The 25,578-nt window shown below is 39.1% G+C and overlaps 1 protein-coding gene across 1 annotated transcript in view; it reads right to left on the bottom strand.

Annotated features, from left to right (window-relative positions):
• LOC120540210 (voltage-dependent calcium channel subunit alpha-2/delta-4-like) overlaps positions 1–25,578 on the bottom strand; it is a 619,956-nt gene that overhangs the window by 4,253 nt on the left and 590,125 nt on the right. Inside the window, exons 36-38 of the mRNA XM_039770774.1 lie at positions 19,585–19,702; positions 5,089–5,201; positions 3,406–3,488 (exon numbers count right to left, since the gene is read on the bottom strand). Coding sequence (XP_039626708.1) covers positions 3,406–3,488; positions 5,089–5,201; positions 19,585–19,702 — 314 coding nt within the window. The remainder of the gene's footprint in view (positions 1–3,405; positions 3,489–5,088; positions 5,202–19,584; positions 19,703–25,578) is intronic.

The raw sequence follows: 25,578 nt of genomic DNA, 5'->3' as shown, positions 1-25,578 counted from the left end.
CCAAGATACACAACTGCATCACACAACTGCCGCATAAGAAACAAACACCTTACAGGTCCTCAGTTGGCGTCTTTACTAAATACACAGCAAATACAAGTGTCGTCTGGAACAGAGAAAAAGATGACTCCAGGAGGCTGACCATGAAATGCATTTCCAGTTGTCTTCTGTCCAATGTCTGTATTCTTTTGCCCATTTTTTTACTTTTAATTTGCCAGTTTCTCATACGGCTTTCTCTTTGAAACTCTGCCACTTTTTTGGAATTGTGTTTTCTCTGTTTCAGATGACACTGTACTAATAAAATGATGGTATATATATTATGATGTTTGGGGGGATTTTGCATTTATTTCTTAATTTTATATGATCGGGGATTTATTATTATTATATTATTTCATTATTTTGTTAATAAATTTGGTCACCACTGTAGATTGCGTTTGGTTTTGGTGGCCTGGACAGCAGTGCATCCCAATATCATTAATTCTATTATTAAGGTATATTTTGCATAAGATAAAGTTTTGGACATCGTGCAGAGAGTGGCCTTTTACAGAAGCTCTGTGTTCTCTCTTTGTGTTTTCTTTGTAGTTACCAGTTTTTGATATATTCTTAACTGAGATTAGATTAGTTAAATTTTATCAATCCCTTGAGGAAATTCAGATACCTACAACAGCAGAAACATAAAAAACAAGAATATAGACTCACAGGACAGAGAATACAGCCAAATCAATCAATCAATCAATCAGTAAGTAAATAAATAAATACAAATAAACTTAATAAGTACATCGGGTGGAAGCATTGAACTGTCTGTTAGGAGAGGGCAGAAAAGACCCCCAGAGGTGCTTCTTAGCACACAGTGGCAGAATGAGCCTGTGGCTAAAAGTGCTACAAGAGAGCATCTGCTGGAGGGGATGGAGGGGATTTTTCATGATGGCATCCAATTTTGCTACCATTGTCTTTTCCACAACAGTTTCCAGTGTGTTCAGAGTTCAACCTGTGATAGCGCAGACTTTGCTAATAACTTTGTTCAGGCATTGTGCTTCCTTATTATTTATTATTATTAATAATGTTAAAATTAGATGTGATCTGGTGTGATCAGGAGCCTCATGAACCCGCCACTGTCAATAACATCACTGAGATGAGCCAGGTGAATGAGGACACACATTGCAAGGGGTAGGAGTAAAAGTGCTATAGTGCAATTATTTGGAACAAAAACAAATAATGTCTAAAAGTGCAGTGCTTAAACATTCAATAAATAAATAAATAATCTGCTAAAACAGTGACAACATATGTTTAAAATCCAGACTTTGAAGCAAGAATAAAAGTATCACAGTCACTGGGTCATTATTCCATTTGACGAGCCCATCACAACTCCCACTTCGCCTCTCCCGATCACCCATTGACACCTCTTTCTTTCTTTTATGCCCTATAGTTTTTCTATTTCAATCATCCTTTATTAAATTATAGTGTCAATTTATCTTTTGCATTCTTTAAACAACATTTGGTCTAGGATTTCTAACAGCAGTACTAATTTTCGAGATGTACCATTTATTGTAGAGAAAAGCACAATGCATTTTATTACTAAATGCATTAAAAATTCCATTTCATCAGACTGTGCACTGAGACAAACGTACAGTAGATTAGTTCTATGACATGTCTGCTATACTATTTTAGTATTGAGTTTGTGGGCTCCAAGATTTTGTGAGCTATTTACCATAGAGACAACTTCCCTTGCCACCATATGACTCCTGGAAGTTGCACTGGTGACACTATTTAAGATGGTGTCACACCTGATTCAAAATAAATCATTTTTTTGTAATGGCTAGTTTGTAGCTTGTAGCTTGTAACTTGTAGGGTATTAGGACTTTTTGGGAGGTATTTTCTGAACAAAGAGTTTCAGCTTGCATTTTGGGTTGTTTTTTTCTTAGGACTTCTTGACTCTTTACTTTGGCATGTTTGGATCTTGTGGCTGTTACATCAAGGTGAGTGAGCCAGGAGATAAACATAAACTAGAAAATGGGTCAAAACAGAAGATACAAAATATAGAAGGACAATGCGAAAATGTTGGGCAAAACTGTGGTCAAAAACTAAGGGAAAAAGCTGAAACAAAAATGCCAGGAATCAAAGATAAGGGTTTGCAAAAATGCTAAGAGATTCAATTTTGAATCTGTAACTTAAATGATGATGTGTTTCCACAGGTGATTTTTTATCCTGTGTGGACACCAGGGGATGCTCTGTCTCCCCAAACACCTGACACAAAGGCTTCTGCGACAAGTGTAAAAGCACTCAGAAAGATTTATAACACACAGTCTTCAGGAAAGTGTTTCCCACACACTATAACACAGTCCCAAAGCACAAATAAAGCCCACAACACTTTGCCTTCTCTTTCTGTCACTGCCTTCTTCGCTCTTCCAACTCTGGCTCGATGATGTGAGGCGGACAGCTCCTTTTGTTTTAGTAGCTCAGGAAGTGCTTCTGCACATGTGGTCTGTAAGCACTTCGAGTGAGGTAGAAATCCCATGACGTAGGGACTCCCCAATCTTGCAGATCCCCCTGGCAGCCCCATGGGACTCAATAGAGTTGTCCGTTAGGATTACAATACCTGACATGCCCTGCAGAAACTCACATGGGTATCTGAGCCTGGGTTTGCTGCCATCTAGTGTCCTGGGGGAAACAAAGACTTGAAAGTCTCCAACGTTCTTCCACCCTAAGGATGTAGGTAAGTACGGCAGCCATCCCTAATAAACTGTTGTGCTGCGATCAATGTACACTGACTTTCAAGAGATAGTAAAAAGAAAATAAAAATGACCAGAAGAGTTCAAAGTCAAAACTTGGAGACAAGGAGATCTTTCGTCAAAGCCAGAACATAATCGAAAAAATGAATTTTCAAAACAATAGTAGGGATTCCAAAAATGCAGAACTGATGTCATAAACGAATACACCCTGGAAATATCTGGGAAAGATCTCCATGAATATGGCAGAAATAGAAACTTAACATCTACAGTAGTTCTGGAGTTTCTGCTTTGCCAATCCTCTATCATTTACTGGTCATATTTCAAATGTAATATTATTTCAAGACATTCTATTATATGATCAGTCTCTAGTGATCATTGCGACTGAATTTTGTTTTGCCATATGTTTAACATTTATGTAAATGTCTGTAAATGTTGCATTGTTCAGTAGTTTGCTAGTTCATAATGTGCCTGCAATTCAACTCTCATTTGAATTGAATTTTTTGTCACCATGGTTAACTTTCAGAGCACATCCTACACATTAGCTTTTTTTTTTAATGTGTGATAAGTAGCTGTAAGGTATATCATTAGAGAATGAAAGCAGCACTTTCATCAGATCATTCCTCACCCTGCTCTTGGGCACTAGGAACTGCGGCTATTGGAGTGGAAAAGCCATTATTACCTCAGGGTGAAAAGAGTGGCACGTGTCGGGTCTCTTGCGGGTTTTCTGAGAGCGCATTCGTTCGCACTTCACAGATGCATTATGTACACAGTGGTTAAGGGAAACGCTGGACTGAAAAAGCATAACATACAAAAATAAAATAATGTACAAAAAGCAATATACAAACACACAAAGACAAAAAAGCACATGCAGCGCTTGTGCTAAGGGAGTATAATTTGGCTTTCTCGGGAATGCCATAGAAAAGGGAGGCGTCATCTGTTTGGTCCTGGGTCGCTTGTAAAGGCGTGTTGTAGCTGTGAACAAATGGGCAATAAACTCAGAGTACTCTCCATACCAGCCTGCTCTGCTTCGTTACCTCATTAACGACCAATTTTAAGCCAACTCTTGGAAAGCTTGGTTACAATGGTGGTAGCAGTGGGATGGTTATGTAAAATATGTGGCCTCTGCCTACAATACCTCACTACATGCCAGTCTGCACTTCTTTCTCACTCGTGGGCATGTTGATACCTGATTCAATTGTATCGTCACCATGGGTTAGATCACATACAGAATGTGCTTCATTAACGACCAATTCTAAGCCAACTCACAGAAAACTCAGTTACAATATCTATCCATCTATCTATTATCCAACCCACTATATCCTAACTACAGGGTCATGGGGGTCTGCTGGAGTCAATCCCAGCCAACACAGGGTGCAAGACAGGAAACAAACCCCGGGCAGGGCAGCAGCCCACCACAGGGTGCACACACACACCCACACACCAAGCACACTCTAGGGACAATTTCTTTGGACTGTGGGTGGAAACCGGAGTACCCAGAAGAAACCCACACAGACACGGGGAGAAGATGCAAACTCCACGCAGGGAGAATCGGTTGCAATAGATTAGATTAGTCTCGCAGATGATAAGGTGGGTTCGTGGAACACGACTCTAGAAGGCGATTCAGAACAGTGGAAGAGTGAACGTGACATAAGAAACCATGCAAGAATAGCTGCGGCTGGTTTCAGTAAGTGTTACTTTATGAGGCGTTTACAGTAGTAACTAATTAGATTAATTAGATGAGATTAGATTAATTAAATTAATTAGATTAGATTAATTAGATGTAATTAATATTAATAATAAATTAATTCTTCTGAATGTGTGACTGTGGATCTTTCATTATTAAATAAACATGCTCAAAATTGCCTTTAGTTCTCATTTGGCGTGTGTGTTGAGGTCTTTCCATAGCAGTACTTGTTAGTGTTATTTTTGATATTGGTGCAATGTGGTAACAATTGCATGCCACTTAGTGTAATATCCTACCTCATTATGCTTTTGTTCTTCTTCTCTGAAAGTTATTATCATTATTAATATTTTTAGTATTATTATTATCTTTGTGGTGAACCATTAGTGTCATAAAACTATTAATCGTCATCATGATTGTCAAGGAGACTTTGAAACGTCATCATGAGTACCAGTTTGTGGCTTGGCCGTGCCATAAAATTTTGACCTCATTCATTGTCAGACATGAACTCCTACTCCTAGCTTTAAGAGTAGGACGCTTCATAAACACTTCTCATGTCTTACCCTGAGACAGGACCAATTCTTATCCTATTCAGACTTTTACTGCAATTCCTAAGAGTATTTCTGAAACAACTGATAAATATGGGCGCAGATCCATTTGTATTGCCCGATTAAAGGATATATTTGACTTCCTTCGCCTGGAGTGTGACAGGAGGGAAGATACTGCAGTCACATTCAGCTTCTGTTATCAGCATCAGTAAATTGCTGTTGGCAATCTGCTGGACCACGAACATTCTGGAAAAAAAAAAAATGAAAATTACAATATTAGTTCATTTTTGTTTAATCCAGTGCAGGGTAGTGCTGAGGCCTGGGTGTATTTAGGAGCCAACCCTGGACAGAATATCAGTCTGTTGCAAGGCAGAAGGATTCACACTGTCATGCACAAGTGCATAGGGGGCAGCTGAGGGTCTTGAGTGATTGTAATCCCCTCACCACACCAGGGTTTGGCACTGTGTCTTAACATTTTTATCTCTTTCTTTCTCTGCAAATCTAATGATTGATGGCTAGTGTCCCTCTACCTGGACCCAATCCTCCTGCCGGGAGGGCTGAAAGCCGGAAACTCCACCATATTTGGCAGTTCTGTTTCATGTTGCTTCTGCAGAGACCACTTCGCAATAATTAAAGTATTTTTTTTTTCACTTTTGCTGCATCCATTTATATGGGGTGGCCATCTTTTACAACAAATATATTGGCTCACACCATGACAATTTAAGGTCAGAAATCAACATAGGATACACAGCAGCAGCATGTTGCACAGACTGTCTAAAGAAAATCTGGAGAGCGATTATCAGTTAACACACACAAAATAATAAAAACTGGCAGGTGTTGTATTTACAGATACAAAACAATATTCTCAATATGGCCACCTGAGTTTAACTCTAAAGATAAATTAAAAAATGTAATACTGAATGTTGGGTCCTGGCACATAAAGAGGCAAGCACAATGGTGTAAAAGGCTTTACTCAGAGAACACACTTCTTTATGGAGCTCACATTCTCCACTCAGGTAACATTACCTTATGCTCCCTTACGCTCTCTGGCTTTCATCTCAAAGACTACAGTACCCTCTAGTGGTAGCAAACTGTAATAATCAGGCAAAGCATTAACGTGTGATGAATCCGACGTTTTTAACCCTCCTGGTTCAATTTGTCTTAGTCTGGCGATTTTTGCACTAGCAGTTTTAAAGGTTTATTCATAGTTGCCATTTGCATAAAATGTGCTTGTTGCAGGGTGTAGAAAAAATAATAATGGCAAAATAATAAAGAAGAATACTAAGTGTTTGTTCGGTTCAGCCACAACACTGGTATATTTAAACCATTTTGCAAAATACATTAAAGTATTTGAAAGTAATCATCAGTGTGCAGTGCATTCAACATTTTGAAGAAAATGATACACTTATTGCTGACGTATTTGAGAAGTTGCATATATTTTTCTGTTGTAAACAAATAGCTTGAACATTTCTGTATGTTTAATAGAAAACAATTGCTAAGAAATGAAAATACAACAGTGGCCATCTAATTGTCAACATCACGTAACCAAACAACCTAAAAAAGTTTCATTGTTTGGCTCCTGGACGGGTGTGAAGGTACGTGGGAACATGGGGATAAATTCCCTTCTAGTCAGTTCTGGCCAGTGTCACGTTTGTGGTGTTGGTGGCTCTGATTTTCCACGTTGTCATGAATGTTGACTGTGTAGGCAAGTGAGAAATGTAAATCTGTGAACTGCAAATCTAATGCTTTTCAATGAGACACCGAGGGAAAGCTCTCCCACTGTCAGTAGTGAATACCGTACACTGCATCCACCAATGGAATCTTCCATGAAAGGTTTAGTTTTTCTGCCTGCATTAAAGAGACCAACTGAATGTTTGCAGTTTGTATTTTCAACATGGTGCTGCTTGAACAGCTAGTTCTTTTAGTAGGAGCACACTTGGTGTTATTTAACAAAACAAGTTAAAACTTTAGAAAGAAAAGGAATGAGGCATGGAGAAAATTTGCTTCTGAACATAATATATCCAGCATTGTTTTTTGCAGAACAGTTGATTTTACTGCTTTAGCAAACTGACGGCACTTTTGAGAGAGAATGAAATCAGAGGATGGCATGTAGATGTCAAGTTTCACGCAGTGGTCAAAATCAGAAAGACTGTAATTGAATAAACATAGCTCAGGATGTGTAGCCAGAATTGTAGACAAATGACAGTTGTCAGCCTGATAAGAGCCAAGAAACGTGAGGGTAGAACAAACAGAGATAAATCTGTGAAGTTCAAACTAATACTAGGTTTCATTTTCTTGTGAATCCTATCTTGCATGAAGAGGAATGTCTGGTTCTGGATTTTAAAATATTGTTCCAGTGACATCATGACGCGTGACTTTCGGTACCCACATCCCAGCAACAGAACGGTGTGTCTTGGCAACCAGTCCTCAACATGGCAGCATCCACAAAGCAAACAATGGAAGAAGAGAAATCACATTTAACAATTTTAAAAACACAAGAAAACAAAAAATGATTATAACTGCTAGATTCCATAGCCTCAGAAGCTCTAGGCCATGGAATATTTAAAAACATTTCTAATCATAAGATAGGTCCCTACACCGATATGGTCACTAAGGTGCTAGCAACTTGCCGATGCTGTCACACATTCTGAATTTGTTATTTTATCTTGGAGGAAAGTTTTGGAAAATAACAGAATTCAGTATAATGTAATTCTGACATTGGCTGGCATTGCTATCCAACGAAACCACTATAGCAACTCTCAGATACAAGTGCTAATGAGACACCTTCAGGAAAACATCGTGAAGGGATGTGGTCACTAACACATTCTCCACTTTCCTCAACAGTCTTGAAGAATACCAGGAAGCCGAGTGACGTCACCTCTTCCTCATTCTAGGATGTCCTGCCCTATCTGAGGTGCTCAACATACACAGTAACCCAGCCTGATAACAGGAGGTGGCCATTCATCTACAGGCCAGTCACTGAAGGAGTTGCACCACAACACAAAGACGTCAGATCTCAATGGCATCTGAGTGTGTTTGTGGCCACTTTGTCTTTTCATTTACTTTCTTTATTACAGTAAATAGCGTTTCACTTGGCTGGTGCCCCAACATTTCATTTTGTCCTCTTCCTCTTACTTACCCCACATTCACACCTCGTACATCATCTTGTTATTTAGCTTCTACCACTGCTGTCATATTCAGTCAGCTTTGCTGCACTGTGTAACTTTTTTTTACGTGTTTTAGAGGTGCAACAGGAGTGATCCATGGCCCCATCTTCTCGATATCTCTCCCCAGGTCAAACGAGTGTACGCATAACGTTTATTTGGTAGTTGCTGTTGATAAATGTTTATGGTAAATACAGGAGAAGAATAAGAAGCAATAGTCAGAACTCAGTCTATTAATTATTACTTAAGCTCAGCCGGGTATTAGTTTTGGTGCAAGGCATCAATAGAATTTATCCATCACAGTTATTTTGGTTTGATAGTGAATCAAGTACTTGAGAGCACCAGTGGACATTAAGGTGAAGTGCATTCAAGATGGAAACCAAGAAGCACTTCTTCACTTAAAAAGTCATGAAAGGGAAACCTTAACAGTTTTGAAAAAGTATCTGGATGAGATGTTGGAGCAGCAATCCAAACAGGCTTGGTAGACTAAGTGTCTTCTCGTCTGTCAAACGTCTTATATTCTCAGTGAACTAAATTTCTTGCAAAGTTAATCGCACACGAAGGTCAATTTCTAAATCTACAGAATGAGTGTATAGAGCAGGTATCTAATTTCACAAAGACAAGGGCAGCTTGGTGGCAGGTGGTTTGAGTTCTGGTCTGATAACTGATCTGTTCCTCCTCGTAAGTCTTTTTTTTTGTCGAGCTCTGCATGTTACTAGCTAACCATATGGGCTTCATTGACCGAGGGGTCTCATCGTGTGTATTAATCTTCTTATATTCTAAGGCATACACATAAACTAATTAACGGACTAGAATGCATAAAATGTGCTGACCCTTGAGTCATATATCGCGCAAATGTCAGCTAATCTGAAACAATTGCCATTATAAGATAGTGGAGCTATAGTAGGGGGGCTGTTATTTTGGAAAAACTATCACATCTTGCAGAATGTTTCACTGTGATGATAGATAGATAGATAGATAGATAGATAGATAGATAGATAGATAGATAGATAGATAGATAGATAGATAGATAGATAGATAGATAGATACTTTATTAATCCCAAGGGGAAATTCACATAATCCAGCAGCAGTATACTGATACAAAGAAACAATATTAAATTAAATAGTAATAAAAATGAAAAGAATTAAAATAAAATTAATGTTCGCATTTACTCCCCCGGGTGGAATTGAAGAGTCGCATAGTGTGGGGAGGAACGATCTCCTCAGTCTGTCAGTGGAACAGGACAGTGACAAAAGTCTGTCACTGAAGCTACTCCTCTGCCTGGAGATGATCCTGTTAAGTGGATGCAGTGGATTCTTCATGATTGACAGGAGTTTGCTTAGTGCCCGTCGCTCTGCCACAGATGTTAAACTGTCCAACTTTAATCCTACAATGGAGCCTGCCTTCTTAACAACTTTGTCCAGGCGTGAGGCGTCTTTCATCTTTATGCTGCCACCCCAGCACACCACCGCGAAGAAGAGGGCACTCGCCACAACCGTCTGGTAGAACATCTGCAGCATCTTACTGCAGATGTTGAAGGATGCCAACCTTCTCAGAAAGTATAGTCTGCTCTGAGCTTTCTTACATAGAGCATCAGTATTGGCAGTCCAGTCCAATTTGTCATCCAGCTGCACTCCCAGATATTTAAAGGTCTGCACCCTCTGCACACAGTCACCTCTGATGATCACAGGGTCCATGAGGGGCCTGGGCCTCCTAAAATCCACCACCAGCTCCTTGGTCTTGCTGGTGTTAAGGTGTAAGTGGTTTGAGTCACACCATTTAACAAAGTCCTTGATTAACTTTCTGTACTCCTCCTCCTGCCCACTCCTGATGCAGCCCACAATAGCAGTGTCATCAGCGAACTTTTGCACGTGGCAGGACTCCGAGTCATATTACTACTGACTGCTGTGAGCCATGTTGCAGCCAAGTTGACTTAATACAAACTCATTTCTCCACGCTGACATTCACTTCAGTGCTCACTCGTGTTTAATGTATTCACTTGTGCAGAGCTTGAGGCACATTAATACATACCTTGATGATGCAAACTGCAATGTGAATAATACATGCCAAGTAAGAGAAAGCTAGCATGTAAAGCATATAGTTAGATCCATAAGTATTTGGACAGTGACACAATATTTTTATCATTTTGGCTCTGCATGCCACCACAATGGATTTGAAATAAATACATGATTGAAGTGTAGGCTTTCAGCTTTACTTCAAAGCGTTTAACAGAAATATCATATGAATGACAGTCAATTTTATACATGGCCCCCCCATTTCCAGGAGCTCAAAAGTATTTGGACAAACTAACATAATCATAAATATAATGATATTCATATATATATTTACATCATAGCACTTGAATTAAGATTGTAATTTATTCAACCTAAAACTAGTATAGAAACTTACTTGTGTTATTAAGAGCATACACACGAACCTCTAGTTACATTTGTGATGATTTTAACAGATATATGTCTTTTTTTACCATCAAGATAAATTTATAGCAGTGATGCCAGTGCCAGTGATGCTTTGTTATTATATTGGGGGGAGAAGTTCTATCAAACATATAAGACAATATAAGTACCAATGCACTTGAGTTCTACAGGATGACAACTTGTCTTTAAACTTAAGTCTGGGGGCAGTTATTGGGCTTTTGTCAAATCACGTGTTCACATGTGGAGCTGATGCTGTGTTCACGCGCTCTCAGACAGATGGTAGATACAAGCTGGAAATTCCATGAAAACGCATTACGAACTCGAAGCGACAGGTCAGACAATTCAGAGAAAACAAAGCTATTTGATTTCTCTGAGTTGTGACGAAATGGTGACATTTCACTTTAGTCAACTATATAAATTAATTGCATTTGGAGGAGAGTAATACATTTTTAATTCATTTATTTTTTCTTTATTTCCAAAAAAAATTACATTCATCTTTACCGTATATACAGTACTTGCTTATTAGTCAGGTCTCAAAACCTAAAAAATCGATCATAAAATCAGACCGCGACTTATACGCCCGTTCAAAAATGTGACACTAAATTTATTTATTTTTTTTTACATCTTCTTGCCTTCTCCAATCTCACATCAGTTTCTCAGACACATCAAATTTTTTTGCAGCAGAGCAGTTACCAATTTCTTTCGCCACTTCAATGACATTTAATTTAAAACCAGCTTCATATTTTCTTCTGATTGAACACTCCATCGTAGATAAGGGATGCTCTTATGATAAAGGTGCATGAGGGTGTGAGATACAAAAAACACAAATCAGTGCAAACGTCGCTTCAGAATAGTTTGGGTATTACTGTGTGGTCATGTAGGCACAATACATAGTAAGAAGGCAGTGTGGTCTGTGGGTGTTAGCATGTCATAATCTCTTGGACCAATAGCGTGAGTTTTCCGCATTCGACTTATACAAATATATATTAGAAACGTTTAAGGTAAAATCAAGCCCCGACTTATCTGCTGGAGAACTTAAACTTAAACTTAGTATATATGGTAATTTTTTTTTTGCAGACCAAATAACAGATCTACCTCATGTTTCTCCAAATAGTCCGACTGTAAAGCCATGTGAACACGCTGAAGTGGGAAGGTGAGATGCCACAACTCGGAGTGTCGATTAGTCCAACAGCACCTGAACACAGCATCATACTGAGTCTATTTCAAGTTGCGTAATATTTTAGAGGTGCCTAGAGCTGAGCCTAGAGGGATACAGAGGTTGTCCATCACTTTTTCCCAGGCTAATGGACTGAGAAATGAGGAGGTAATGGTGACCTTAGGGCCCTTATGGTTCACCCTGCAGGTCCTGGTGTTGAGACTTTAACAGATTTAATTACCTCTTGAAGACCATTGTCTCACCTACTCGTATTTAACATCACTCACTTTGCTTAGCCCTTCATTGAAACGCCTAAGGTGTCACCCCAGATGAATGTCTGAAACCAAAAAAAGGTAAGAATCTAGACCAAAATGAACAATAAAAGCTTTTATCATATTTATTAAAGCACAAAATAAAATCCAAAGGTAAAAGATTAATGCAAAATATCTACTATATAATAAAATACCACAGTGCAAAAATGCATATACAACTAGATAAAAAAAGTTTAAATGGGAGTTTTATTTAACAAAATTATCTGCCAAAAGAGCAAACAAAATTTATTTGACAAGATTTCTTAAAGTTAGCTATAAAATCGTAAATACAAATGTTTTGATAAATCAATAATTCTTACAATACGGAGAACAAGATTTAATGTCATGCTATATATACTTTTCACTCGATTAGATTATTTTTTGCAGTGTAAAGTCTTCGTGTCCAGTCTCTCTGAGGAATCTGATTGGTCGCTTTGGCTTTGGCGACATTACGAAAGAGAAAACGTGAGTATAAGGGCTCGTTTGTACTTCACACTCAGAACGCGTACTCGTATGCATTATGGCTGTGACACGTTCCTAGCGTTCATTTGACACGTCCTCTGAGCACGTCCTGAGAAATTAATGCAACGTGTGTGCGACTTGCAGTACCAGCAAAAAGTCGGGTGGGTGCAGCGTGATAAAAGTTGGAATGTGACGTCAGAGTCTCTGTTTACAATGAACATGTGACGGAAAGCTGCTTTGAGGATCCTACGGGATTGATGTGCGCGCTTTGATGTTTGATGAATGGTTTGATGTGGTGAAGCAAAATGGCGACATACAAATGCATCACTAAAATGACGCCAGTGTTTGTGTCTGTTTGTATTCACCTTGCGATGAGTTGATGCCCCGTCCAGGGATGGTTTCAGCCTCGTGTCCAGTGCTTGTTGGAATGGACACATCCCTGGATTGATGGATTTAATCACTAAACATCCTTTTCAGAGATATTGCGGCAAGGTGTCATCAGAATTTTATGGATGTTTCAGACAATTCACAAAACAGCGAAGCTGAACGTCTTCTCACCGTGATAGTATCTCACACTGCCACTTGCTGGATTCTTCCAGATTTACGTAAAGTATGCGCGCAAGCATAAACAGTAAAACGCTTGTGTAGCAGGAGCATGTGCTGGAGCATACGTCACGTGAAGTATAAACCTGGCCTTAGATGCCTGAGGAGAAGTAAAGGCACATGCTGAGAGAGGAGCCTTCAAGGACGGCAAGTGTAAAACTGAACAGAAGATGAAAAAGGCGCCTCAACAATAATGACAGAGTATGAGACGCAGGCTTTACAAGAACACGACTGAGATGGTTAAGAGGCATTCACACACGCGAATACACAGAAAGGCGCTGAAGGTACATGTAGTGCAAGAGAAAGCAACATTTTTTTTTTACTGATTTTAAATTTTTATTCTATTATCTGTCTTCGACAGGTGCTGTGGCAAGAAAGTAATAAAGAAAATAATAGTATTACAACAAGTCGGCAATGATGACACATACGATACTTAGAGATTGTCGTCAAGATAGAGAGAAATGTCTATTTCTTTCAAATACCATTGGATTTTTATGTGGATGTTTTGCTCAGAAGTGTCTGAAAACTCCTACTTATTGCTTAATGTTTGTCCAACCCAGGACTCTCCTTGTTGAGATAGTGTAATACTTTTCTTTACGTCTAATAGCCCTTAACACATATGATTAGAATATGCGGTACATTTCTTTTCATGAGTAATACTTCCTAATTCTTTTTTCACTAACGTGTTTTAAGCTTCATATTTAATATTATTTAAACACATTATTACAATGAAATGGTTAATTTTTTTAAAGTGCAGCCAATTTTTTGAGCAGCTGAAAGCAGGAGTGGTGGCTCTGAGACTAGGGATCTGCACTGGCAATCGGAAGGTTGCCGGTTCGAATCCCATAAAATGCCAAAGGAGACTGTGCTCTGTTAGGCCCTTGATCAAGACCCTTAACCTGCAATTGCTCCATCCTGGGTATGACGTTAATCTGCATCCATCCCTGCATGTAGGCCCTCCAACCTGCAGGGAACAACTTGGGGGTTGGTGGCAGAATTGGCGCTCTGGCCACCATAAAAAAACCTCACACTGTTCCAATCCATCTGAACTAGTGTGGTGCTGAGGTGTCATCCATTGCATGGCTACACTCAGGTCCTTATCTGGATCCTGAATTGGTTTGTTGTGTGGTGGGTGCAGCAATGCGCTGTATCAGTGCGTGTTCCTAACCTCTCTCTTTCTCTTAAAGCAGGATACTCGAGCAATGAAAAAGTTCAAAAGCTCCATTTTCCGTGCAGCACTTAAAAGAGGATTCGGTTGTTGTGGTTTTAACTGATACCCTCATCTAAGTGTTCAGCACATTACTTAATGTTTGTATTTTCCATGTTAACAGTTATGTCTTGATGTGTCAATTTCAATTTTTTGATATCTGAGTTCCTCCACTCCATTTCTAACCTAAGCCTTGAATGGTGGGTTAGGGTGGTCGGCTTTCTTGACCAATGGACAGGTGAGGTTTAATAATTTTGAGCCCATCAATCCTGCATTTTTAGGCTTTAGTTAATGCATAAAGTGTTTCAATATGTGCGCTGCAGTGCAATTATTGTTACACTGTGCCAATTCTTTTGTAAATGTGTGCTTTATGAGCAGGTAGCCTTTAATCTGTATCCACCGTGCTGTAAATACACCTCTTAGGTCTTTTGTCTGTTTCAGTTTTCGTATGTTCTTTGACCCTCATTTTGTTTTTTGAGTAATGGTTCTGCTTATGCTTAATGTAATCATACGTTTACCTTGGTGCCTTTGTTTTGACAGTGCTCTCCCCTGCTCATTGAATCAATGCGTTTTTACACATTGTCTACTAGCCATTTTACATTTCATCCAAGTCTTCTCCTTCACCGATTTTACGTTTCACAAATATGGATTCTTCCTTTAATTATGTTGCCAGCCGCTCTCATCCACTCCCTCCCAGCCTCCCTCCATATTCACAAGAGGCTAAAGCTGGGAGTGCTGAACAGGAGGTAAAGGTCCATTTTGAGCAGGCAGTGATGCGACATTACGTTTAGATCACACACAGAAGTAAAGAGGATTATTCCTACAGCATTCATGCATGTCTATATATAAAAATCACATAGAAAAATACGGTGAGAACACATTTCAGCAGGCCACTTTATGGTGACTTGACTGATATCCCCTCAAGGGTTCAGTTGTGCCTGCTTACAGCGTGAAAAAAAAAGTGACTGCTAAAAAAATGGAGATTGATTTTCTGTGAGAGAAAAATGGGGAAAATCACACCTTCAATGAAAATAAATAAATAAATAAATAAATAAATCCAACCCATACGTCTTACTTATTCACACAATTTTCTTGACAGGAATTTCCCCAGAGTGCTCTACAAAGCGATGAAAGAAAAGCCCAAGAACCAGACAGCTGGCAGACAGGCTGATTGAATAATTGATGAATTTAGTATTAAACTATAAGGGAACCTTAACCTGCAGATCATGGAGCAGCACATATCTTTAGAAAAGAAAACACGTAGCCCAATCTCACAAGATGTAAAGTAACTCCTGCTTCAGGAGGGGCTGCAGCCATTTTGTGTGCACCTCATCCCACTTCTCTTATAACAGCAGGGGAGACATGAGGGAAAACTGAAGCCTGAGCAGCAGGAAAGGGAGAAAGAACAGTCCCTGTGCTCTATTTGTTATGACACACTGCCCTCTAGTGGCATGGCACTGGCACATATGTCTGTTTAGGTTTCTCCCTGCTAAATGAACTCCCTTTTGTTCTATTAACACATTGAAAGCATTAAAATGAGCATCAGCTATCCATATGTTTTTTGCTTGAGCAGAAGTGAAAACAGTGAGAACATTTAAGGATATACAACAGAGAAATAACAATTTAATGATATGAAGCTACCAAAAATGTACATTTACTATATTTACACATACATGGACCTATATATTTAATATACATTTATAAATATATAAGACAGACATAAGGACCTTTAGATTGTAGAAGCTTCTAAACAGCATTCTATCTGTCCCTCAGACATGATCCAATGGATGATTACCAGCAGGAGGTAAGTCCCACCATGTCTCTTCTCATCAACAGGAAGCAATTGCTTCCTAACGCAGTCCTCCTTATTGCTGAAGATGGACAGATATCTCAGTTTTACCTTCTCCCCAAAATCCACAAACTGAACAATCCCGGAAGTCATACTGTTTCAGCATAGTGACCTTATGCGTTTTAGGTACCATATATACTCGCAGAAAAGTTCTCCCTCGGATAAGTCAGGACTTGATTTTACCGTATAATTTCTGGTATTTTATAATGTCGGTCATATAAGTCGAATGCAGAAAACTCACGCTATTGGTCCAAGAGATTATGATATGCTAACGCCATCCTGAGAGAGTAACCACGGAGCGCACTGCCTTTTTATTCTATGCGGGTGTGGCAATGCGCTGTATCTCTCTTTATTGTGCTTACGTGACCACATGGTAATACCCGAACTATTCCGAAGCAACATTTGCACTGATTTGTGTTTTTTGTATCTCATACACCTTTATCGTAAGAGCATCCCTTATCTACGATGGAGCGTTTAATCAGAAGAAAATATGAAGCTGGTTTTAAATTAAACTTTGTTGAAGTAACTGTGCATGCTCCCCAACTTGACTTGACTTGAACTTGAAGTAGCGAAAGAAATTGGTAACTGTGCTACTGCAACAAAATTTGATGTGAGATTGGAGGAGGCAAGAAGATGTAAAAAAAAAAATTTAAGTGTCATATTTTTGAACGGGTGTATAAGTCAGGGTCTGATTTTATGATCGATTTTTCACGTTTCAAGACCCAACTTATATGTGAATATATACAGTAAATAAATGATAATAATAAAATAATTTTAAACTACTTTGGCATATTTTTGGTAGTAAAGTATGATTACAGAACTGTATGTAGACCTTGCATCTGAATAATACTATTAGTTGCTCTTATTTATATTGCTGCGCTCCAGTCACTCTGGAAGACGAGGCATTCAGTGTGGTGCAGTGGTTAAGACTTTGGACTTCAAGCCCTAAGATTATGAGTTCAAATCCCACTACTGACACCACAAGAAAGTCACTTCAGATGCCTGCGCTCCAACTGGAAACCCAAATGATGGAAGTCACCTTACATAGAGAAACCATTCCAATAAGAAGTAAAAATGTGAAGTCTTGAAAGAGATTAAAACAAGACTAGGAGAATATCTCACAAAATATAACATGCTTTTCAAATCAAATTCTCAACTTTGACTCCTTTAAACTCAGTTGTATCTCCTTTTTGTCTAAAGCCATTGCTCTTAAGGAATTTTAGGAGAAATATCTGTGACAAAGTTGATTCTTAAATGAAACATAAATGAGAATCTCTTTTAAGTCTCATGAGCCATCAGAGATCAGCCTTTGAGCAGTTAAACTTTCCTATGGCTCGTCCAGAAACTTTATTTCTATATTAGGCCAAAGTTGAAAATGACACCAACCACAATTTAGCTATGTATGTCATACTTATGCAGGATTACAAACTGCACACAGGCATTCATAACAACAAAACAAAAAAGGAGACGCGCCATTTTACAGTTGGAAAAAGAATGATGAGTGTAGTCTGAAATAAAGCTAGCAAACAAAACACTTCCAGTCCAGTGCAAAAAACTTCCAGCACTCCAGCACACAACAGACATGATGTTTAACAGGCCATTAGCAGGACTGCTTCATTCTAACTTAACGTGTACTGAAGCCATTGAAAGTGTTTTGGCTCAGTTTTGTGCGCATGTCTAAAATATCTAATAAAAAGAGGCTGTCTTAATATTTTTAAGGTCAATTTTTAAGCTCCCTAAAATCGAAAATAAATAAATACATAAAGCAGATTAGTTGGTTTTCTATTTTCACTTCAGTGAAAAGTTAGGCTAAAGAAACGTCATTAATGCTCCCCTGCCAGAGACCACTTCAAATAAGCTGGGATAACAGTGAACAGAAGCACCTCAATTCCAGGATAAGGCAGGCTCAAATAAAAGAAAGCACCCTAACAGTGGTCTGAATTCTGAATCTGAGGTCAGCTTATTTTCCAAGTCAAGTCAAGCATGCACTAGAACAGCGTGTTGCTGCACCCATAACATGACGAAACAGCTCAGGATCCCGGCTGGCAGCCCCCCAGGCAGACACGCGCTCCAGTCCCACTCCCCGGAAATGAACAACTATCTGCCACAGCCAGGTGTTAGGTGAGTGACCCCTTGGCCTGATCCAGCCATTCGGATCCTCTACAATGAGGATCCTGCCCCTTCCTACTTTGTAAAGACTTCTTGTGGCCTTGACCCAGGGGTTAACTGCTATCCTCTCAAAAACTAAAAACGAAAACAAAAGATTAAATTCAAAAATGTTGAATATGAGAAAAATAACAGTATTCAAAGCATAGTTATTCAAAACAAAGCATACATTTTAAAATGCCAATAACTGAAAAACTTAATGGCCCCATGAACTTGAAACAAAAAGCACGAAAGGTCTCAGAAGAACAATGTTTAGATAACCAATGCCATTGCACTGATGCGGCGGTTGCCACAAATTTAAATTGGTTGATTGCAGCGCCTGATGTTGCTACCTAATTTTAACACAATAAATAATAGCATAAAAAAATCAAGCTCTGTTGGGAAATTAGGGAAATGAACAGGAAAATGTATATTGTTAACAATTAGAAAACAATTAACAGTAATAGATTTCAAAAGGGACAACTTAGAAAAAAGAAAAGAAATTAAAACAATAGAACAGAAAAAAGAGACCCTTGCATGACGGTAACAGTGTGTTTATGCACTTCTATTCTTTCCAAATTTAGCTTTTTTTGTTGTAAAATGTCTACCATTTACGGCTATGCAGTTTTAGTTTTCTTCCTACTTTTTAAACACTAAGAACAGAATCAGACCAAACACAGAGATGTGCAGTTTTATTACTGTGACATTACAGTGTGCTTTACATGTGCATCTTGGCTTTCTACATATAATGTGTCTGAAGTGTAATGTTAGTTATTTGTTCATTTTGAATTTTTTTTTTAGATTTTACCCAGCCTTTTTTCATTGCTTACGTGGCCCCTTTTGTAGGCATGTGAAGGATGTGATGGTTTAAATATGGCAGCAGTTTGAATTTGCATTACCCCTCAGTGGATAAAAAGTTAAATGTCTTTAGTGTGGTTGGCACTTGGTTTTTGACTTTTGTTTCTTGCCTTATCCTTTTGTTCTTGATCGCCAGTATCTCTTGGTCTCTATTCTGAGTTTCTGCTTGTTCTGACTTCGCTATTACGTTTATGCCTTGATATCTCACAGTCATCCTCAGCACTCTGTGAGTCCTAAAAGTTATATACAGTGGGAGCACAACACACTGAGCTCTGCCATTGACTGGTTTCCCATCCATTGGGTGCAACATTTATTGCTGCCACAATCCTGCACTGCTTTGAATAACTTTTATATTATATGGTTGGATGGACAATATAGTGAACACAAAAAATCTAAATCTACAGTAAAAGCACATTGTACAGAAACAAAAGTCCTTACTTTTGACAGCCATCACAAGAAATGAAACCGTTGGTCTCTTTAATAGACGGTTCATACACAAATGCTGGATACTCCGTGTCACATGGCTGAAGCATACCGTGTTTCTTGTGCTTGTGGGCTGTGAAGAATAAGGCAGAAATAAGCAATATCAGCATTTGAGACTGAAAACAGGACACTCATTTATGAACAATTTCAAAGGTACCAAAATCCGTCTCTGAAGGGCTACAGCCTCTTCACTTTTTCAGGCACTCCCGTTCTAAAATGGATGCCGCTGTGTGTCACCAGTTTCTTTGGACAGTGCATTGTCCATTATGTCAGGTCCTCTCCAAGCTGTTTCCAGCGGCTGTCAAAAAACGGTGTTGGTTCTGTTTGTACTAAAGCTGTTTTTGTGCACTTTGAACCACAGGGTTGCTGATTCAGTTGCTTTGCAACTTAACCCAGTTGGGGGAATGGGATGAATTTCAAAGTAATGGTGCCACGTACTGTGTGCTATAGTATTTGCACATGTGCTGTCTTTGTCCTAGAGGGTCACCTAGTTTGTGTATAGTGGCAATGACTTTTCTGGCTTATTTGCTGCATAGTTCTAGAGCATGGGTTCCTAGAAATGAGAGTGGTCATACCCAGTAACAGTAACTATAAAACATGGAAGTCTGGCCTCAACAATGTCCTTTTTGAAACATGAACCAGAAAGGATGAAGGAGAGATGGAGAAACTGACATGTGTTGAGACAGCTTAATGGTAGGGAATTCAGTGGTTGGATTTGTGGAATCATCCAGTGCTCCACAGCTGATCAATCCATTAGGTGACATAAACAGCATGCCATCTGATGCGGCCATTTATGAAAGTTTAGAGGTGTGTGCTCCGGACACTGTGGGGGACCCTCTGGTCATTGAACTCTGATGATACTGAGTAGGTGCTGTTACTCACCGGGCACCATTTATGAAACTAAAAGTGAGCATGCTCCAAACAACTACTGGCGTGCGGTCCGTAAAATCCCTGGCATATACACAAAAAGGTGCCATTTGTGTAACTTCAGGACCATGTGTTCCGGGCAGTGACAGGTCCTTGAAGTGTAATAATATTGACCACCCGCTGTGGATACCAAGGGTCAACATCCATCCAGCCCACTTAGGGCTTAAAATGGGCTTCAACAAGCATTGCTGTGTTCAGATCAGTGATAATATGGAAAGATATGGAACTTGACAGAAACAGGATTCTGTGGACTGTGGGGATGATGCCAAACCAAATGCCAACGCTGTAGCAACTGGTAGGACAGTTAAGATTATTTCTACTTTGGGAAAATGATCCTCACTACAACACCTGATGTATTTTACATGAGACTTATAAAATAATTTGGATTTAGTGTTAAATATTTCAAGCTGGTATGGTGTGGCATTTCAGTGGTTGTTATTGGTGTGTTTTTGTCTTATTTCAAAAGTTCTGGATATTTTCTTTCTTTACATTTCTGTATTTTTCACTCTAGTTTTGGAGTTATGTGCATGGAATCTGTGTTCTCCAGGCTGCTAAGAGTGATAATCAGTACGGTGGTTTGCCTTGATCTGTTCAATAATGCTTTTATGAATCCCACACCAAATGGTGTAGAACAGAGACATATGCTTTGCATTTGTCATCCCAACAGATGGCACATAACAGACATGTCTAGTAATGCACTTTATTACAACATACTACAAATGTTTGTGATGTGCCATCAGCTGGAATGACAAATGCAATATATTTTATTACTGCATACATATAAAATACAGTGGAACCTCGGTTTGTGAGCATAATTCGTTTCAGAAACGTGCTCACAGTCCAAAGCACTCGTATATAAAAGTGAATTTCCCCATAAGAAATAATGGAAACTCAGATGATTTGTTCCACAACCCAAAACTATTCATATAAAAATGATTAATAAAAAATATAAAGTAAAAATACATAAAACAAATTAACCTGCACTATACCTTTGAAAAGAATCATGGCTGGTGTGAGTGAGTTTCTAAACTCTTGTGGGATTTCACCCAAATGGACGGCACGCGGAAGAGCATCCTGAAGCAACCACAGACACCGAGCGAAATCCGAAAAGATTACTGACATGCAATAAGCGCCTGCCATCGATGGGTGATACAAAAAACAAGGAACATTCTAAATGCACAGGGCACAGTACTGCTTGGCCACGACCCTGTCTGACTGCTGTGTTTGTGTATAGGAGAGTGGGAGATCCCGCTACAATAAATAACCGCGCTGTTGCTGTTTCAAGCAGAATAAAGCTGGTGTTGTTAAAGTACTGAGACTCAGCTTCGTGTTTTGGGGTGCAAGACGGGGACTTGCACGTTACAGCACACACATACGTACGAGCGAGCGCACACACACAGTCACAATGCTGTAGTAAACAGTATACGCTCATATGGATGTTGACTATATGAGTGAGGCACGCCGACTCAGACGGAGAATAGGAGACGATTGCCCTCGAGAGAGAGAGAGAGAGACACACACACACATGCACGCGTGCGAGAAGAACCATCAGCTCAATTTGTGATCACATGACGCTCAGCGGATAAAACGTATCCATACTACTCGTATTACAAGACCTCGCTCGTTTATCAAGTCAAAATGTATCAAAAATTTTAACTCGTCTTGCAAAATACTCGTAAACCAAGTTACTCGCAAACCGAGGTTCCACTGTACATATACATATAAAATACATACCAATAGATGGTGCAAACATTAATGCTGAGGTCTACATTGATGACCTGGATTTCAATCCATATTAGATGGGTAGTACACTAAAAACTGTGCTTGTTCTCTAACCATTGTAATTGTCATTTGTGTGCAGTTATAGTGCATTTATACTGATGATGGAGTTTAAAGTAAAAATTAAATATTCGCCTTTTCAGAAAAGTATTTTACATGTGTGACAGATAGGGGGCACTTTCGTCCCCTTGAACCCTCAGACCAAATGCCAGACACCAGATAAAAGTCCAAAATTCTGACTTTTTATTATAATAAAGTGTACAAAGCACCTTCCACTGTACAATACTCATAAACGATACACAATAATAAATCAATAATCAAAATCCTCCACTGCCAGACGTGTTGTCACCCTTCCTCCCAACTCAGCTCAATGCTGGGATCTCCCACAATCCTTTTTATAGTTCTTGATCTGGAAGAGTATCTCTCTCTTTGTCCATTTGACTTTGCAACACTTCCGGGTTGGAGAAAAAACTCATTTTTCTTCAACCCGTAAGTATGTCATTTCTTCTGTCCACGTGACTGGGACGTAATTCTCGGCGTTGTAGGGAAAATATTCCTTGAGCCTCCCTGTGGCGTCCTCAGGCGGGCCCCATGGTATCCAGCAGGGCTGTGAATAAAGACTCTATTGTCCAGGATTCCCTGCTGGCATTCGGGCACCTCCATGCTGCAGGGAGGGCTCCATCTGGTGGACACAGCATATTATCTTAAGCGGTTGGAGTACTTCTGCTACGTTGGCAGAAATTAAAATTCAGACCAAAGTATAAAACTAACAGCCAACACTGAATAGCACCATTGTCCTGGCAGCCGTTCTCTGGAACTGGAAACAGAAAAAGTCATGCAGATATAGCGGGTCTCAAATAAAACAGAAAGAAGACACCTTCACAGTTAGAAGTCTGTTAAGTCATCTGAGGTGACGCGTTTTTTCTTTGGCACAACCAGCTAAACCATTTATTTTCTGCACTCTGCATGGCCTGTAGATTAATGCTTGTGTCCGGGTAGCCCAGGGGGGATAACCTGCATGGTTAGTGCCACCTGAGTGAAAGGAAGCTGTTTATACAAAAACACTGTCGACCATGAAAATGGTTCACTACCTGATATTATAATTTCTCTAGAAATCTACCTAAAAAGCTGGACCTGGTTTGACACAAAAAGAAAAAATGTCCTGTTCATCAGAAGTAGTGATAAACAAGGTCAAGCTTGCAACACGGAAGTAAACCTGTTATGAAATGTATGTTATGTTATTATATTTATTTTCTAATATGCCAACAGTTAATGCTTTAAAATTGAAATAAGACGAACATGTAGTTTAAAGTGAGACTAGGAACTTTTGATCTTTGTGAGAACTTTCAATACCAGGCATTTGGAAGATTTCAGGACTGTAGAAGGAACATTCATCATCATTTATTGTTCCATCCATGCAAAATCCAAAGAGATCTTGACCAAGCAGGGAGCCATGAGGCAGAGCCATTAACCTGTGAACCTGTCAACCACTTGGCATAAGAAAGATGACTATAAATTAACCAGGCACTCTTTAGAAGCAGGACAATAACATTAAACAGACAGGACATGCAACAATATGGCACAACTGGAGATTGGAGGGTGCATGTAATGAGCTTAGCAGTTGAGGCAAATAGAGTAGCTGACCAGAAAATGGAAGTGATCAACAGGAGTAAACAAAGAAATATTTAAAACCAGAAACTTCAAAAACTTAAAGTTTCAAAAGTCTTAGTTAAAATGGAAAACAAAAATAAACTGGCTACCATAACATCTTTTAACTTAAAAATGGCTAATTTTCAGACAGTTTTTGATATGAAAAAAAAAAAAACTTAGAGGCCTGGGTTTTCCATCTTCATGACATATTGTGTCTGTTATGAACCGCAAGACTCATGAATCTCAAAAATGTGCTCTGTGCTCCTAAGAGACCTGAAAGAGTCTAGCAGGTAGGCCTCATTAAGTAAGCCTCGCCCCAAAAACTCAAAAGCAGGCTTTGCGACAAGCACACCCAAAAAGAGCCAAAGTTTATAAATCTCAAAAAGGAGAGGGAGAACAGTAAAAACCCCTGGCTCAATAACAAAAATGCTACCTAATAATTAGAGTACAGTTGGCTAAAGGAATCGATTTGCAAGCACAAGCGAATCAATTAAGTAGAGTTCAACTGAAGAGCTAAAGTGCAGGCGTAGTGCATTCATGTAGATGTGTAAGTCACATGCACGAGGCCGCCTGTCTCTTCCGTTTACATGTTTAAAGTGCCTGTGCAAGTGTCACCCATGAGATTTTCATTCACATCATTAGTTAGAACTAAATCACCATCAGTGAACGAGAGCTCTATCATTGATCATTCTCTCATTCATCATACAAATACAATACAGGAACAACAATTTATATCAGAAGGTATTAATTGTTAGTTTTGTACAGTTCGTATTTTAATTATTGTTTAAAAGAAAATATAAACATAATATTAATCCATCCTATCATCCATTATCCAGCCCGCTATATCATAACTACAGGGTCACGGGGGTCTGCTGGAGCCAATCCCAGCTAACACAGGGTGCAAGGCAGGAAACAAAACCCATCGCAAACATAATATTAAAGTAATACTTTTATGACAGTAGCATTTTCTGAATCATTCTTAAATAAAATGGCAAAACCTGTACTATTCTTGTATTTAACATGATACACAGTACATTCAGTAGACACACATTACACCATTTTATACTGTTGAATTGGGGAATACGTTCGACACATACTTTTACTTTAATACTTTAAGGGTATTTACAAGCAAATACTTAATTACTTAAGTAGAAAGTTCAGCTTTTACTGGAGTACATTTTTCCTTGTAATTTATTAATATTCAAGTAAATTGTTTGAGTATTTCTTCCACCACTGGTGAAGCATCAACATGGGGAGGAAAATTGCCAAATGCGCTCTACACAACACCTAACGGCCATGATGCCCCATAACTGACCAGTACTGTCTCTATATTGAAGGCAGATGTTCTCCACACTTAGACTGTACTGCTCTTGATTTCATAGGAGGCTTCACCAAGGCTAAGGAATCACTGAAACCTCTGCTTCCATTTCTTCAGAATATATTGCATACTGCATACTCTTATATTACTCTTATTATTAAGGATAAGATTAAGCAACACCTGGCAAGGACAGGAGTTATTCTGAACAGTCAGCATGGGTTCAGAAGAGGGAGGTCATGTTTTACTAACATGTTGGAATTCTATGAGGTTGCAAC

Source organism: Polypterus senegalus, chromosome 12 (genome assembly GCF_016835505.1).
Source record: "Polypterus senegalus isolate Bchr_013 chromosome 12, ASM1683550v1, whole genome shotgun sequence".
Lineage (NCBI taxonomy): Eukaryota > Metazoa > Chordata > Cladistia > Polypteriformes > Polypteridae > Polypterus > Polypterus senegalus.
The sequence above is the reverse complement of the archived record's forward strand: the minus strand, read 5'-3'. Positions and strand labels throughout refer to the sequence as shown.